General features: G+C 48.1%; 1 protein-coding gene across 3 annotated transcripts in view; it reads right to left on the bottom strand.

Annotated features, from left to right (window-relative positions):
* Window positions 1-1677: 1677 nt before the first annotated feature.
* Window positions 1678-17320, bottom strand: part of ARHGAP6 (Rho GTPase activating protein 6) — a 232767-nt gene continuing 217124 nt past the window's right edge. For all 3 annotated transcript variants that reach the window (XM_030306166.1, XM_030306164.1, XM_030306165.1), the window contains 3 exons: window positions 8806-9074; window positions 5915-5995; window positions 1678-3685 (listed from right to left, as the gene is read on the bottom strand). In XM_030306166.1, the coding sequence (XP_030162026.1) occupies window positions 3012-3685; window positions 5915-5995; window positions 8806-9074 (1024 nt within the window). In that variant the 3' untranslated portion in view covers window positions 1678-3011. The remainder of the gene's footprint in view (window positions 3686-5914; window positions 5996-8805; window positions 9075-17320) is intronic.

The following is a 17320-nucleotide window of genomic DNA, read 5'->3' on the forward strand; positions in this document are numbered from 1 at the left end:
CCTCCGTGGGGTCTTCGGTTGGGGCGGGTGCTGCGCGCACCTCGGTGCGCGGGGGGGCCTCACCGGGCCAGGGGTGCGCACCCCAGGGACCACTATCCGCAGTCGCCCGTCTCCGCCACGCCATCTGTCGCCTCGACTGCGCCGAAGACTCTCCACCTTTTTTGGCATTCGCCTTTGGTTTGCATTTTTTTTCTCTCAACATTTGCTGCCCGTTTAGTCCCGTTTCAAAAATCCGTCCGGCCGAGCCGTGGTCCCGTCTCTCGTCCACCCCCTGCCGTCCGCCTGCCCGAAGCCTGCGCCACAGGCCTGGACTTTGTTCCGGCGGCTCCTTACGTTTAATCCCAATGCTGTCCCCCTGCCAAGCAGGTGTGTAGTGAAACGCGCGTGAGAAAAGAAGCAAGCCGGGCTTATCTAGATGTTTCCTCAACTTGCGCAAATTCCACTGGTGGGAGAGGTTTGGGTTTTCTGTGACAAACCACAACGCGCGTACGTTAACAGCCACTTAGATGGATCAAGAGAAATTCGCGTTCGGCCATTTCTGCCGTCATCTTTCTGGCCCTGGTGCCAGAGACACACAAGCAGTGCTCGTGTTCACAGACGCAGAGACACCTGCGACGTCGCTTCTTTGCTCACAGGAGTAACTGGAACAGCCTGCTCCACGGTTTTGTCCGACTTGAAAGCGTCTGAGCTCTATTTGTTTCCTGTCAGGCGTTCTGTCATTTACAAGGTGTTACAAACTACTTCAATTTCCACTCTGGTCCTTGGGTCCCGTGTGTGTATTTTAAAGCAACTTATTTTCAATGTGATAAGGGTATCTAAAAACCCAGCTTTCACCCGCTATGCTAAAGATACGGCCGCTGGGCTTAAATCACACAAAGAGAGAGGGAGAGTGAATATTGTTTCTCTCTCTCTCTCTCTCTCTCTCTTTCGCGCGCGCACACACACACACACACACACTCGGTTTATTTAAAATACATGCTGAGCCCTGTTTCCTGGACCAGATATTCTAGATCTATCAACAGATGGAGACTTTTCATTACCCTTTGTGTCACAGACGTCCACCGCAGAGCCATTTGGTCTGGAAGCTTTAAAACGTAAAACTCTTTGGGCAAGAGCCTGGCGGGCAGAGGGCCCGATGCACGAGGCAGTTCCGTCCAGAATGGAGGGAAACAACTGGCCGGGTCACAGTCACGCTCAAAGCCTGGAAAACACAGGGTCAGTAGGAGGAGGGGGATGGCACGGAAAAGCAACTTGCCATCCACAATCAAGTAGCGTTTGCTCGGAGCCTCGTTCACAACTTTCCGCTGCGTGGGGGCACCCGGGAAGATCCGGATACTGGCGGCCAAATCCTTCCTGAGTCCCAGCCGGCCGCTGAAACGAATGAAGCATCTAAGGCCCTTAGGACGGATGTACCTTACAGGGATTGTGTTGGCAACACCTGTCCAGCAGGCGGAAACCCGGCCTGTGGCTAAACACAGCCTCCACTCGCAAGAAATGATTGTTGTAAACTTCTAAGTGTGTCAGTGTTCCCAAACCGTCTGATAATTTTTTACCAGCTCTTTAGCTGCATATGTATAGTAGCGCTGCTGTCTATTGCACTTGGACTTGTGGATAGTGAAGGGTAGGTCTGGAATGGCGGGTGAGTTCATTCATCAGATTTAATGCCAGGGAACAAAGTCTCTGTTTAACTTTTTATTCATCATGGCACAAGATAGAACATGAAGAAACACCACGGAAAATTTCATTGCCAACATGAAGATTAAGAGTAGCATGTTCCATAAAAAAAAAAAAAAATTCCTTTTCTATAATACACATTCCCTTATGAAGTGAAAAAAAAAAAAAAAATCTCAGAAAATACTGAAGCGAATCGCCACCTGCTGGTCAAAAATGGTTTTGCGGTTGAAAAACTTCAAACTGAAGTGTGGCAGGAGCATTTTACAATACACACAAAATTCCTGAAGGAAACATTTCCTCAGCCTTTGGCACGACGTCAATACAAAGCTGTAGTTTTTTTTTTTTTTTCCAAACATGATTTACTTTACAAAGCACTGCGTATAATTTGGTTAATACTGATTATGGGGCAGAAGGAAAAACTGCGTTCTGTAATTTGAATACTCCATTTGGATTCTTAAACACTTTATAGTTGGATTCCAGTTTGTAGTTTTGAAAAATACATAAAAATTATACATTATAAATATATATTATATATGGTCTATATAAAACTGAATTTGATCTAAACTGGGAAGGACAACTTAATTATTCTTTCTTTGTTAGGCACGGCCTTTCTCTTGTTTGATTAACTGAAACCTTTCTAAACAGATTCTAAAAATATATTCCACAATGTATCAAATTTAATATTCTCCTTAAAACATATTCAATATGAAAAAGCATTCGGTGACTACATTTTTTTGGTATCTCACTACTATATAAAAATATGGCTTGGCATATTCTGTTTTGTTTTGCTGTGTTAGCGTTTTTTCTTAGGCATTGAAGGAAGGGCTATCCCCAGTTAAAAAGCTATGGCAAAAGCACAGAAACCTGCTTGTGCATATTCTAGAACATTCTACGGAATCTCATTCCTTAGTAGGCGTGAAGTGATTTAAAAAAAAAATGGTTCCTTCTGTTTCTGTGAATATATCATATATGATTATCATACATAATCTGTTACAGAATATACAACAGTCAGAACGGAAGTCACATAAATACAATTAAGCGATATCAAAGCAAGAGTTTTATCTTATACAGAGCCAAAGCGGGTAGTTTTTCGATTGGATATCGCCATCCGGTTTTGTTTTTGTTTTCTCCTAAGGCTGGCTATGCAATAGAACGTTATTATCAATGGCAAGGGTAGTGCTCTATATCTTTGAGTGAACTCGGTTTCTCCCGTGTTATTTTTTTAAAGTGTAAAAGAAGAAAAATAAGTAGAAGTGTCCAATTGTCCCACACCACCTTTTTTCCCTACTGAGTGAAAGAAGGCTGTTTGGGACGTGGGGGCGCGAACTCGGGTGGGCTCAGACCAGCGTTTCCGGGAGGGCGTCGGGGTTGTCGGTGGACAAGAGCTCCCAGATTTGCCACCGCTCTCTCTGCCAGTCGAGCCAGTCGGGGTCGCCCAAAGTCTTGCTGTTCTGATCGCCGGCGGGACCGGAGTAGGCAGTGCTCGGGTTTTGCTCAGTGGCCCGAGGCTCTTCCGAAGCTGTTCTGGAACCTTCTTCGGGCTTCTGAGGCCTCCACAGCAGTGACTCGGCAGGCTGGCGGGCTGACGCCAAAGCTTGCTTCCCTGGACCAGGATAAGGAGGAGGAGGCCTCTTGTCACGCTTCTCGCCCTCTCGAGGTCTCTGGTGCCAGGGCTTGGCTCTGCTCTGCGGCCAGGCGGTGCCTGGCTCGCTCTGGGTGAGGTCTTCGGCACTGCCCAGAGTCAAATACCGCCCTGCCTTGGGCATGGCCTGCTCGGGTCTCCTGCCGCCGCCCTGGATGTGGGGCGTGCTGCAGACCCGCGACACGGGAGGGCAGGCCGTGCACTCCACCACGGTGGCCGTGGTCCGAGTCCTCCGAATGACCTGCCGGCCACGTTCCAGTTCTGTGGGGCTCCCGTGCCACTGAGGCCAATTCGGGGACAGGTTCCCCTGAGAAAGGGAACATGGCCCCGGTCGCAGGGAGCTACTTTCAAAAATGTCTCCATAGGAACCTGGAGGCCAGAGAGAGGGGCAAGAGAGGGAATTAGTTTGCAGAATCCCCGTTGGGAGGTCCTGTCATTTCTTTCCCATTGGCAGCTTCAAAACCCGAAAAAGCCCAGTTGGCTCTTAGCTGCCGCTGCCTCAAGTAAAATATTTCCTAGTAAAAGAAATGACACGTGACGTTTTGGTCACCGGCACAGTGCCCGTCGCAGCTCCAAAGACAGACGTTAGCTGTCAAACTAGATAGTCCTGGCCACTGATTTATTTCAGGAAAGGCCCCTTCCACGTGGCTATGAACACTTTTCCGAGCATGGAAGGTAAAGGAAGCGTTCTCTTCTTGTTCGGGGCAATTTGCAGTCCTGGGGAGACACAAATTCTAATGCTTTCGTGTCTCTACGACGTCAGTAAAAGCCATTGGAATAAATGAACTGAATCTAAACTGGCCCCGTGGGAAGGACTGGTTGACATTTCCCAGCCTGCCTTGCATTTAGGAGGGCCACATAACTGAGGCCTGGCCAGCCAGGGGGCAGAGATGTGATGTCAGCCATTTCTAGGCCTGGTCCAATAAAAACACTCACGCCTGTGAGTCTTCCGGGCTCACCCCTTCCGCCCACTACTAGGCTGGGATGGAGACACCCCCGGGGAGCCACCCCCGGGGAGCTCGGGCTGGGTGGGACCCGAGCCCCTGAATGGCTGTGTGGACCAGAGCTCCCCGCCCCTCCTCGCCCTGCACGATCCACACTGTGACGTGATGTGAGGGAGAGATCAACCTGTGACAGGTTAAGGCTCGAGGAAACTGAAGGGAGGGCAAAAGACTGCATTTCGCGAACAAATGGGTTCTTGGCGCCTATGTCCCCAGACCGCCATTGCCCCGTTCTCTCATTTACTAAAAAGTAGGCGGGGAAAGAGAAGACGGTCACTGGGGCAAGAGACAGCAGCGTTTACGCAGGGACTGATCAGAGTTGAAATAGCACGGGGAAATGGAGCGGAACATCTGGGACTAGTTTATCCTTGAGGCAAAAGGTAGTAAAGCACCTCATAGGATACAACGGGATGTAGTTAGATAAAGGACCCGTTCGAAATTCAGCTGGATCAGATGCCACTAAATTAAAGATGCACTATAGACACACTCACACGCACACACACGCACACACACGCACACACACACACACGTATTTGGAACAAAAAACCAAAACAGTTTACACACTTCATGCTGTGTATTAACATACGTTCCACATGGATGAAAGAATTAAGGGCTAAAATAATGAAATACTATGAAAGAGAAAAAGCATATAAATGATTAATGCTTAAGTAAAGATCAGTTTGGTGGAAGAATTCACAAAAACAAAGAGCCATAGACTAGATTACGTAAAACGTAACAATTCCAGATATCCAAAGGGGGACAAAACTGTAAGGGATGAAAGAAATGCAAATGAAACTAATAAATACAACTGTGGTTTCGAATGAGCAAAAATGCAAACTAGTGACTGCACCTCTGGATGTTTGGGGAGGTTCTTAATTTTGACTCGCTGCCCTATTCTGGATTTGTGACTTGCTTTCCCAAATTCTGTGAGTCTGTTCTTCATTGAAAATACAGAACAAAACGCGCAAGAAAGAAGTTCCTGACAGCATCACTTATTACAACGATAACCAAAAAATGGGTTGTAAACCAGGCGTATGCAGTCTGGAACACTATGTGGCCCTTCACAATAATAATGGCAAATAACTGGAAAATGGAAGTGAAACAGATAATATAAAGTTGCACAGACAGAATGATTGTAACTGTGTTTAAAAACTCTTGCAAAGGGGGTGCCCGGGTGGCTGAGTCCGTTGAGCGTCGGACTTCAGCTCAGGCCATGATCTCACAGCTTGTGAGCTCGAGCCCCGCGTCGGGCTCTGTGCCGACAGCTCAGGACCTGGAGCCCGCTTCGGATTCTGTGTCTCCCTCTCTCTCTGCCCTTCCCCCATTCACACTCTGTCTCTCTGTGTCTCTCAAAAAGGAATAAACCTTAAAAAAAATAATAAAAAAAACTCTTGCAAAGGAAATGAAATGAAATGTAGTCAAAGGGTGACATACCTTGGCAGAAAGGCTAAGTATAGCTTTATATGGTTTTCCCCCTATTTTCAGCATTTTCCAGATAACATCTGACAAGTACTTAATATGATGGTAGGAAAAAAAGTAAAGAAACTTAATTTAGAAAGCAAGTGCAATAAACAGCCTTTAAGAGATAGTATGTCACCTGTCATTCCTGGGTCTTTGGATCCACTTTTTAATGTTGAATGCCAAGTTCCCCAGATATTGAAAGGCTCCTCCGCCATATCTAGGAAAAAGCGTAAAGAGAAAGATATGTGACTCACAATGGAAATCGACGAGCAAAAAGTCAATCAACAAACATTTTGGTAACATGGTATCACATTCAAGATCGTGCCGGATACAAGACAGAACAAGGTGCGTACCTGCCTTTCAGGAGGCTTAGTCCGTTGCGGATTTACAAAAAGGCTTTCTAAATAATGGTCGTGGTACACAGAATAAGGGCCCCCAAAGATGTCTGTGTCATGATCCTCAGAGCCTGTAAAGATGTCGTACGCCAAAGGGACTGCAGGTCTGATTACATTATGAGTCTTGAGACGAGACGATGACCTGGATTGGCTGGACGGGTAGACCCGACGCGATCACAAGGGTCCTTACGAGGGGGAGGCAGAAAAGGTACTACATCGTTGGAGGAAGGGCCACGAGCCAGAGAACACAGGTGGCCTCTCGGGGCCTGGAGCCTCCAGGAGTAACACAGCCCTGAGGACCCCTTTGGATTGGTGAAGTCCAGAAGTGTAAGATAATACACGTGTGTGTCGTTTTCGACCACTAACCTGTCATTTGCTAGAGCAGCGATGGGGAGTGAATACAATGGTGACGGATGACAACAGCTCTGACGGCAGTTACTGAGACGGAGGGACGTAAAATAGTCACCGTCCCTCTGCTGGTACTACCCTCTGCCATACCCCGCTGCTGACATCAACAGGTTCACCCCTGCCTGTATTCATTCACAAGCTGGCAGAGGAAGGCGCCGTATGGGGCGTTCTCTCCATCTCAGAGTCCCCGCTACGACCCGGTGATGTGACCCTAATGAGTATTTCTTTTCTTTTTTTAATATGAAATTTATTGTGAAATTGGTTTCCATACGACACCCAGTGCTCGTCCCAACAGGTGCCCCATAATGAGTATTTCTTGAAGCAAGCGTCTACCGGGCGCTTCCCTGGGGCAGAGGCCCCGTCTCTCCTGCAGGCCGCGCGTGGCAGAACAGGTTACCGACGCCAAGTCTCGTGCTCTGGTCATGGGACACCAACACGACTTGTTTCTAATTCCCTCGGGGTGGGGTTGTTTGCAGGGAGACAGTTACAGGGTGGACAGGATTGCTTAGCCCCCGCACCAGTGACACCGGGGGCCGAATCCTTCTCTGCGGGGAGCGGTCCCGCATGCCGCGGGATGTTCAGCCCTGGGCTCTACGGTCTGGACCCCAGTAGCAACCCCTCCCAAGTCGTGATAACCCCAAATGCCTACAGACATCGTCACCTGTCCCCCGGTGCGCAAAATTGAGGACCACAGTGCCAGAGTTTGCCAAGATGGCCAACAGACGGAGCTTTCCTAGTGGGAAGTTGTCGAATAACATCTCTCTGAATCTGTATTTAGAAACCCGAATATGCCGGGCCTCTTACAACGGCCAGATTCTCTTCAGAGCACGTTCCTGTGTTGTTGTTGCAGAGAATGTTACGTATAGAAAATCTGTCACTAATTTAAAAGAGCAAATATTAGAGATCATTTATATACGTCAGAAAGGGAATAGTAAATCTATGATGCATTGATATCGTGGCCATGAAGAATGTGAGCAAAATGGAAAATGCTAAATGATATGATTTTAAGTGAGATACGCTTAATTCAAAAGGAGCTATACTTTGGAAAACAAAGCTGTAAAGTTAGGTATACACCTGGACAAGGACTATGAAAACTAAAGTTTTACATTTAAAAAATAAATTTTATGCTTGAAGGCAACATGGGTTACTGTTTTCTTTTTTTTTTTAATTTTTATAATGTTTATTTATTTTTGAAGGAGAGAGAGACAGAGTGTGAGCAGGAGAGGGGCAGAGAGAGAGGGGGACACAGAATCCGAAGCGGGCTCCAGGCTCCGAGCTGTCAGCACAGAGCCCGACGCGGGGCTCAGACCCACGAACCATGAGATCATGACCTGAGCCCAAGTCGGACGCTTCACCGACTGAGCCACCGGGCGCCCCAGGTTACTGTTTTCATTACGAATTTTCTCAATTATTTTTTGACATGATTATTTATAAAATAAAAATAAACATACTATGCTTTAAACACACGCACACACACACACAACAAACAAACAAACAAACAAAGCCCTTTCAGGGTGTTTCTGTGGATTAAATTATAAATGTAGGATAAAATGTGTCTTCCATTTATTACTCAGAGCGTCCTGCTGAGCCCTGGCACTGAGGGATTACTCTGTGGAGGAAAAGAACAGAAGCAAACATTCGGTGGTCAAATAAATCTGGGAAAAACTGTAAACCACACTCTCCTTTCCACTTTAAAGAGTTTGAGAAATTGTACAATAGAGAAACCATTAGCTCGGTTAGCCCAGCATTCCCCAAACATATTTGACCATGGAACCCTTATTTTGCCAAACAAATCTTCCTCTCCCACGGAGACCTCTTTGGCACACGACGTCTCCTTATATAGTGGGTTCAGCTTCCTCTCTTTGTAAAAGTAACAGCAATAATCAGGTGACATCTTAGACAGGCAAACATGCTCCCAAACTCAGTGGCGGGGACACATCAAGTCCCTCAGATGCTCGGGGGGGGGGAACGATCAGTGGGAGTATCGGGGGCTCTCTGGGCATGAGACTGCTTGCCACATGCCGGGGTCGGCAGGGACCCTCCCAGACCAGGACTGGGCCCTCCATCCCCTCCTCTTCCCTTCCCAGAGCCGGAACTCGGCCAATCCCACAGAAGTACAGGAACATGAAACAAGGAAGGGATGAAGAGAAGGTCCAAGTGCCCACGCCATGCCACGTGCCATCAGGGTCACCGATCTGGCCGGCGCCGGCCGGGTTCCAGTTACCTTTGCCAAGCCTTGGTCCAGGAGAACTCTCCCTTGATTTCGACGATGGCAAGTGGCTCACCAGCACGTACTGCTCCGGCCCTTTGTAAAGCTTCTCTGAGCCCCCCGGGGCCGCGTCGTCTTGCATAGCCAGCAAGGAGCGCTCGGACAGCACTGGGGAGTTGTTGTCATAAGGGGAGAGGTCTCCGCTGGAGGCCTTGTTGGAGTCGGTGGACGAGTGCCTTCCTCCCACAGAAAATGAAACTTCCGACCGCAGCATGTCAGGGCTTCTGGTGCAAGGAGACAATAGCAAGCGCGTGAGTGTGTTAACACTTAGTGACCAGATTCAAAAGATAGGACCGTGACACAAACGACAGGAGGAGAACGCATGGATGGGCACAGGGGCCGAAACCAAAAGACAATTCGGAGCCAACACTTGTACAGCGATAATGTGAAAGCGTTTCCACGACACGGCCAGCAGAGGGCAGTGAAACCCAACAGTCGTTACAGGACCTGTCCGGGCCAGGGAGGCGGGGACGATGAAACAGACATGGACCCCTGTATTCTCCAGGGGGCATCGCTCAAATGCCTGTTGCATTAATCTCGCTGCCACTGGAAAATCAAAGTCTGATGCTCGCTATCTGTTAAGTAAGGAAAAACTGGCAGAGAACTCTGTGACGTTCCTTAATATCCTGAATTGAATATAATTCACATAAAACGATGAAACTTTTTACGTGAAGTTCACGATGGCCTTATGGACAACGTTTCTTCCCCCACCCGAACGCTCAGTGTGAGTAAGTCCATCTTTCCTGTGACAGTGACGACAACGACGACGACGATGATGCTTCTGGTGGGAAGAATAGATTCACGTATGAAGAGGCGAAACACATGACAAACGCATGACCGCCACTACAGTTCATGGGATTTTAACACTCCGAAAATGAGTCTACAAGGCACGAGTGCTTTTACAAATGGATGCAAAACATGCTCATCAGCATATCCACGATGTCTGATCGGTGCATAAGTTGTCACAGCAACAGAAATAACAGCGAACGTGTGAGAGGGGCAGGAAAATGAGACCGTCAAGAACATGAAGAGAGTGTTGGAAGGCTTACCTGGGAGCATCTGTATTTTCTACCTTCCTCAAAACAGTGGCCCTGACATCTTGAAGGGAAATGATGACAGATTAAAAGTTCCAGAACCTACTTCTGTCGCCCCCCTCAACCCCACTTTGCTCCTCTTTAACTAGTCTTTGCTTTCTTCTGGTTTAATTTTGCAAAACAAATCCTTTGGGATCTTAAAGAAGGTAAACACACGCCCGAGCAATCTTTTCCTAACTAAAGGGCTGTGTGCACGCAGGACGGAGGACGTGCCCTCACAGGGGGATCTAGCTCAGTCTCGGGTTTCCAGCCGGGGTTAGCGTCCAGGAGAAAAGCCATCTCCGTATCTGTGACGTGCCTCGCCTGTCACTGACATGGCCAGGAGCTCGAGCACTTTTTTGCTGAGGAAGTTTCTTATCCACATGGAATAAATCAGTCCTTTCCTTGCCTCCTCTTTAAACCGATGATAGATAATCTTATGGGAAAGAGCCAGAGGACAACCACGAGGATGGTTTTCCAGAAACGTGAGGCCTCCCGTGAAATGAAGGAAAAATAAAAGAAACTTATTTTATTTCTGCTGGAAATGGGGGGGGGGCGGGGCAACTATTTAACCTCCATATCTAATGAATTCTCCCAAATTCTAGCAGGGGAAAAACAAAGCAAAACAAACGGACACTGCTGTGTCATCACGAATTTGACTCCGGCTGAGGAAACTTTACTATGAAAATGAGAAAAACTGAATGGGTTGAACATGGAGCTGAGCTTACAATCGGGGTTCTGACCAGGGCTAGAAATTAGAGTACGGGGCCAATTTCCGTGGTTTTCCCTGTTTAGTTGACAGCTTCCCCCGTCGTTGATGAAAATGTCTTAGGTCTCCTCGGCAAGAATAAGTCAGCGAGGACTAAAGCCTGATCTTGTGGGATGTCTGAAGAGAGCCCAGTGCATTCATTAGCCCAAACGCAATAACCATCAGGGCCACGAATGCTTTTTTTTGCCCCCTCACGTTGCGTGCATAAAGAAAGGTGCCCTACGGGGGCGCCTGGCGGTGGCTCAGTCGGCTGAGCGTCCGACTCCGGCTCAGGTCATGATCTCACGGTCCGTGAGTTCGGGACCCGCATCGGGCTCTGTGCTGACCGCTCAGAGCCCGGAGTCTGTTTCACATTCTGTGTCTCCCTCTCTCTCTGCCCCTCCCCCAAGTGCGCTCTGTCTCTCTCTCTCTCTGCCTCTCAAAAATAAAGAAAAATAATTAAAAAAGAAAGAAAGAAAGAAAGAAAGGTGCCCTACGGAAGAAACGTAGCGGGTCTCAGCACTAGGAACACTTCGGTTTCCGCCCAGCGAGGAGGTTACTTTGGCCCTATGGAAGCATGCATCAAGTTGCCGTCCCGAGGCCTGTGGTCACCTCTGTGTGTCCCCACCCCGGCCTCGTCTTACCTTATGGCTCTTCCCATCGTTTTCCTCTCCCTAGCCTCTCAAATTACTCACTACAACGTTGTTCCACTTGCATAGTTTTGCAAGCTGCTGCAGTAAGCTCTTTGGGGACTGTGCAGACGGGGAAATCACACTCACATTAATTATTGGGTGTACGGAAAAGGCTTCATGAGAACATTTCGTTTGCTTAACCGAAACAGAATAAAACAGAGAACAGTGGTAACGATAACAAAAATAACCGAGCTGCCACACCGTTTCCCTTCCATTTTCATGGCTGTGATTGGAGCTGATGGAGGAGAGGTGAGAGAGGAGGAGGTGGAGGGCCACTGACCACTTCCTCTGTTCTTTGGGGAACATCACCTGGGAACTTGCTGGAAATGCGAGTTCTCAAGCCTCGCTCTGGACCTACTGTCTGGACTGGCTATAACATGGGAGGCCCCCGGTGAAAAAAAAAATTAAGAATTTGCAGGTGGCGATAGCAGATCATCGAGCCACGTGTGGGCCTCTTCTCGATGGAGGCCCTGTGCAGCTGCACAGGTTGCAGACTGTGAACTGGCTTTGCCTATTGAAAGGGCATCTGGGGGGCGCCTGGGTGGCGCAGTCGGTTAAGCGTCCGACTTCAGCCAGGTCACGATCTCGCCGTCCGTGAGTTCGGGCCCCGCGTCAGGCTCTGGGCTGATGGCTCGGAGCCTGGAGCCTGTTTCCGATTCTGTGTCTCCCTCTCTCTCTGCCCCAACCCCGTTCATGCTCTGTCTCTCTCTGACCCAAAAATAAATAAAAACGTTGAAAAAGAGAAAAAAAAAAAAAAAAAGAAAGAAAGGGCATCTGGGAGTGGGGCTAGCAAACTGTGTTTTAAAAAGCCCTCCAGGTATCTGTGACGCAGGGGCAAGTCTGAGAACCTCGAGGCCAAACTACCTTCCCTCCCTCATCCATAGATAGGACAGTGGGCTAAGGATCTGTTGGGTCGAATCAGGAAGGACAGCACAGAGAGTGGCCCAGACGTCAGCGCTGGTTGGCCGAGGGGGTTAATGTGGCGGTCCCGACCTGGAGGTGGCTGGGGCCACAGCTGAATAAAGGGGGGGGTGCGCCCATCCTAGCCACTTGTCAACGGCATCCAGATAACCCAATGCGTTTGGGTTGCGGATCAGAATCGGTGAGGTGAGAGGGAGCGGGAGAAGCCAACCTGCCTTTCTCTGCTCTTCAGGTTCATTCTCCTAAGTCAAGCCACCAAAGTGACTACAGCCGGGGCCCCAATCAGGGGAGAAACTGAAGGAGGCGGCCAAAGCTAAACCCTGCGGGTAGAGACGCAAGCAGGTCTCACAGTGGACACAGGCTGTGAACCTGAGGGTGGCTGGGCTCGCGGCCAGGGACGCGAGCAGAAATGCACTCGTGCAAAGCGACCCCTTTGTAAAAGTGGGTGCTCACACAGGGTTCCCTGGGTGGCGGGCAGGGCACTAATCTCCTGCCAACGACTCTCCTAGAGGAAACGAGGAGGTCACACGTCTCTCTGGCAGTCGAGGCAGTAGGGCTTGAGACCCTTCTAAAATGTATTTGAGAAACGGTATCCAGCATTATTAAACCACCAATAGTCAAATGCTGTGTTTACACTTGGGGTCAATGGCCCTCTTAAGTGTTTAGGGCGGATTCCACCCATCACTTCGTTTTCTCAGCAGAGGTCAGTAAGGCGGTGGCCAAATGTGCCCAACAACCCACGTGCGAGGAGTGCCTTTGCACGTGGGAGTCCGCCAGTTGGTAAACGAAACGAAACCATTTTATTCGCTTCTCAGGACTCCCACGTCCCGCACGGGCAGTGCAGAGGCTAAAAGAAACTTTGGTGTCATCCCATCGCTTTATCATCGAATCTACCTGGAAACAAATCCGGAACCCCCACCGCCATCGCCTTTGCTAACATTTGCCTCTAAGATGATTCAGGTCTATGGAGACAATTTTTTTAAGTTCAGTGCTGCAAGTGAAGGCAATTAAATTTTTGTATTTGTTTATGTAAAATATTTCAGCAGCGGTTCGCTAAGATGAGCGAGTGGTTTCAAAGCGCGTAGCGGGCCCTCTGTGTCTTGGAATTGAGCGGACAGGTTGCCCGTCGACACGGGTTTGCCTCCACGAGACCTGAACGCACAGCGGGCACGGCCGGTCTCAGCTAACCAAATACGCACGAGATAGATATGGAGAGTGAAGCGCTTTCTCACCCTTAGCTGGTCCCTCCAGGTCAGGGTGTTAACACGCCGCTGGCAGGGGACTGTGGGCAGGCCTGCACTGCAGCTGGAGGCACAGAACTCGTTCTGCGGATAAATGGAAAACTCTGGTTCAATCACCGGATGTGGCAGCCCAGCCCCCTGCTGAGCTGTTCCCCAGCGAGAAACATCCTCGGAGATTTCAAGCACGCGTCGGCTTCTTCCTTGGCTTCGTCGCTCAACTGATAAAGCTCAGTCTGCTGGGACTCAGAGCACATACCCATCTCACACACTATTAATCGCACGGGGACATTCGAACTTACCCAGGGCTCGGGTGAAATTTCTCCCCTCATTTTTAGCTCTTGCTAACTCCCTCCTGATAGCCATGGCACACGAAGGCATTTATGACAGGCGCAGAGGAAAACCACGCTGACTCCCTTTTTGTACAGAATGCCTCATGAGACATCTTCCAGCTAGTATCCTGCAAGTTTATAAAAGAAGTTGCGAATCATCGTAAAGGCGTTCGGAGAAAGAGGTGATGCGATCGATTCTCGCTTCGTTTTGAATTGGCTTTCCGTAGAAGGCACATTCACGCTTTTTGGAATTTTTCATTCTGGAATTTCCTATTCCACATGCATTTCTCCTGAAGTTGTCTGGCTGAAAAGGCTTTCTTTTTTTCTATTTTTTTTTTTTAATGTCTATTTAGTTTTGAGAGACAGAGAAACAGAACCTGAGCGGGGGAGGAGCAGAGAGAGAGGGAGACACAGAATCTGAAGCAGGCTCCAGGCCCGACGCGGGGCTCGAACTCACGAACTGTGAGATCATGACCTGAGCCGAAGTCGGATGCTTAACCGACTGAGCCACCCAGGCGCCCCTGAAAAGGTTTTCTTGAACAGAGTGTGCATGGGGGGGGGGGGGCGGGGGCGGGTTAATGCTTCATTCATTTCCAAGGAGCTGGAACAGAATGACAGCTGAGGCTACACTACGGCCAGTCAGTAGGGTTCATTGCTATTATACTATACTGAGAAAGTCTGATTTCTCGTCTCTCAGAATTTCCTGAGAACTTTTTGACCTTACAAATCCTAGGAAAAGGAAAACTGAAATCATAGTCCATCCTGTAGCGCTCCATGGTTTTGTGGAGGAAGGCATTCTCAAGGACAGTCTTTGAAAGGTTAAACGAAATTATCTACATGATATTTATTTGATAATTTCAATGTGACGCCTTGAATTATGAGAAAGCCTAACGCTCCCCCATCATGAAGAAGGTAGATTTTTTTTTTATTCAACAGGAGGAGAATCTGGTTCAAGGAAACAATTACCTTTCACTCCCAAACGCAGTGAAATTTGTTTTACTTCCATTTTGCTTCCAGAATATAGTAGGAAAATGCTATATTTAGCCTTGCATACCACATAGGTATGCATGGTTGTTTGTGCTTTTTTAATGGTTACCTTTTTCCCCCAGAACATTAAAGCAGCTGAAAGCTACTGAAAACTTGAAAAGTTGGCACATTAGGACTTACATCGTTATATTAGGGTGAAATGCTTTATTTGCGCCCAAACAGAATTGTATTATTTAGTTCAGCTTAACTTAATTAAAACTTATTTAGGATTGTTACTTGCTCAGGAGAAACTGTCAAACAGCAGTTCTCTTGGTTGAAAAATAAGATAAGCAAAGAAGTATTTCCAAAGCATCACTGATGGGTTTGCTTCCATTTAGGCCAGCATACACGTTTTCCCTTTGGCTTTGGGGTCCACGGTGGCTCGGCGTGGCAGTGGCCTTTAAAAAATTTTGTTTAATATTTTGCTCATCGTAGATTTTGGTGTTAACTTTGATTTTAAAAAATATGACAGGTCCACATCGTTCATTTTGATGCCTGAATTTTTATTTATTTATTTATTGTAAATGTTTTACTATTTATTTTTGAGAGAGAGAGCGTGAGAGAGGGAGGGGCAGAGAGGCAGGGAGAATGGATCGGAAGCAGGCTCTGCACTGAGAGCGCGGAGCCCGGCGTGGGGCTCGAACTCGCGAACCGTGAGATCATGACCGGAGCTGAAAGCAAGAGTCGGACGCTCAACCGACTGCGCCACCCCGGCGCCCCAACGCCTGACTCCGTAGCACACCCTCCACTTGGGCACCTACGTGAGTGCCTCACTCTCCTCGCCCTGCTCTGGGCCCTGCTTCGGTTCTTTTCTTCTGTTGCAAATGCCGGAGTCCCACATGCCTCGTCCTCTTTGATTTACCTTCCATTCTCATCCCCTACCTCCTTACATCCCTAAATCAAAGGAAGGGGACCTATTTTGAGTGTCTTTGAAGAAAAGAGCATATAATTCTAATAAATATTCCAGACAAGCAATGAAAATACTGGAAGTCTTGCATTGTTAGTAATATAAATCTCTTCTAATCTCCCTTTGGTATTCCGTTTTGGTTGAAGCCAAAAATCTAAGTAGACAAGCACGAGAAAAAATCACGAGTCCTCCTTCCGCCGCCCCAATGCTGTCGTCGCAGAAGAAGAGAAAAGCTCAAACCAGAACAAAACATTCAATTCCCAAATATCACTAAATGTTTGCTCCTTCAAAACAGAAATTATCGTAAATATGTTCTTGTTCTTGGTTCTGCACTCTTTTGAAAACTCGTTTTTCCACTCCCCATCCCATCTTGTGCAGTCTCCACGCGGGGCACAGGAGTCCACAGCTTTATCTAGGTATGTGGGCCGATGGCACAGAACAGAGGCTTCGGGTCACATTCCCACTTGTGTGTCTTTTCACCCTCACCCCTCTCTCTGTTCCAGAACCAACACCGCCATCCCGATGCCGACTGGATCAGGTCGGTACCGGTGGGCTTTGCCTTTAGACACCGCTGCAATTTAAAGCGGATGGCTTCCTTTTGCGTCATACTGCCTTCAGTGGTTGCTGTCTCGTGGATAGAAAGGTAGAAAGCAGTGACACCCAAGTCTTTGGTAAGTGGTTGCAAATGAACAAAATGGTGAGATTCGAGGTAACATGGTAGCAATCATTGACATTTATTAAGCATTCGTTAGAAATCAGATACTCTTCTAATAGCACAACAACTCTGTTTTACCTCTGCTTTACAGATGAGGGGACCGAGACAGAGAGAGACGAATCTATTTACCCAAGACCACATAGCTAAGAGCAATCTCCTGTCACTGTAATTCGTTGCCATCACTTCTTAATTTAAGTGCCACCCCAAGCCTGCCATTTAAGGGCTTCTGTGCTCTGTGCCGGCCAACAGTTTCCTTAATCACGCCCACAGCCAGTTGACGGAGTTATTGTTATGTCCAGGCCCTGGTTCAAGCTTCCCAAATGTCCAGGTCTCTTGACACCTCTCCGGTCTTCAAAGTTCACTGCAAATCCTTGCTCTTCTCAGAAGCCATCGCTGAGACGATAGGCCACATCTCTTTCTCTTCTCCAAACTCCAGGTGGATTTATGGTCTGGAGTGTTGGTTCCCTTCCTTCGTCAATGCAAAGACCCCCTTTTAATGTCAGAAAATCACCTGCCTCAAATATAGTACCGTGTGATGGCAAATACGTAGTATCTAACGTGGCAGAACAGTAGAACCACAGGGGAGATTTAAAAAATTCCTAATGTCCAGACTGTACCCTAGAACAAACGAATCCAATCTCTAGGGGTGGGGCTCAGGTATGGTCATTCTCAGGCTCCCCAGGGCATTCAAATGGGTAGGCAAGTCTGAGAACCAATGACCCAGCACATATCATTCCACACTCTGTGACACACTTCCTAACATGATTCGCATTATTTTTATCCTTGAAGGCCTCCTTCAACGAGTCTGTAGGCACCTA

This window comes from Lynx canadensis, chromosome X, assembly GCF_007474595.2.
Source record: "Lynx canadensis isolate LIC74 chromosome X, mLynCan4.pri.v2, whole genome shotgun sequence".
NCBI classification, from domain to species: domain Eukaryota; kingdom Metazoa; phylum Chordata; class Mammalia; order Carnivora; family Felidae; genus Lynx; species Lynx canadensis.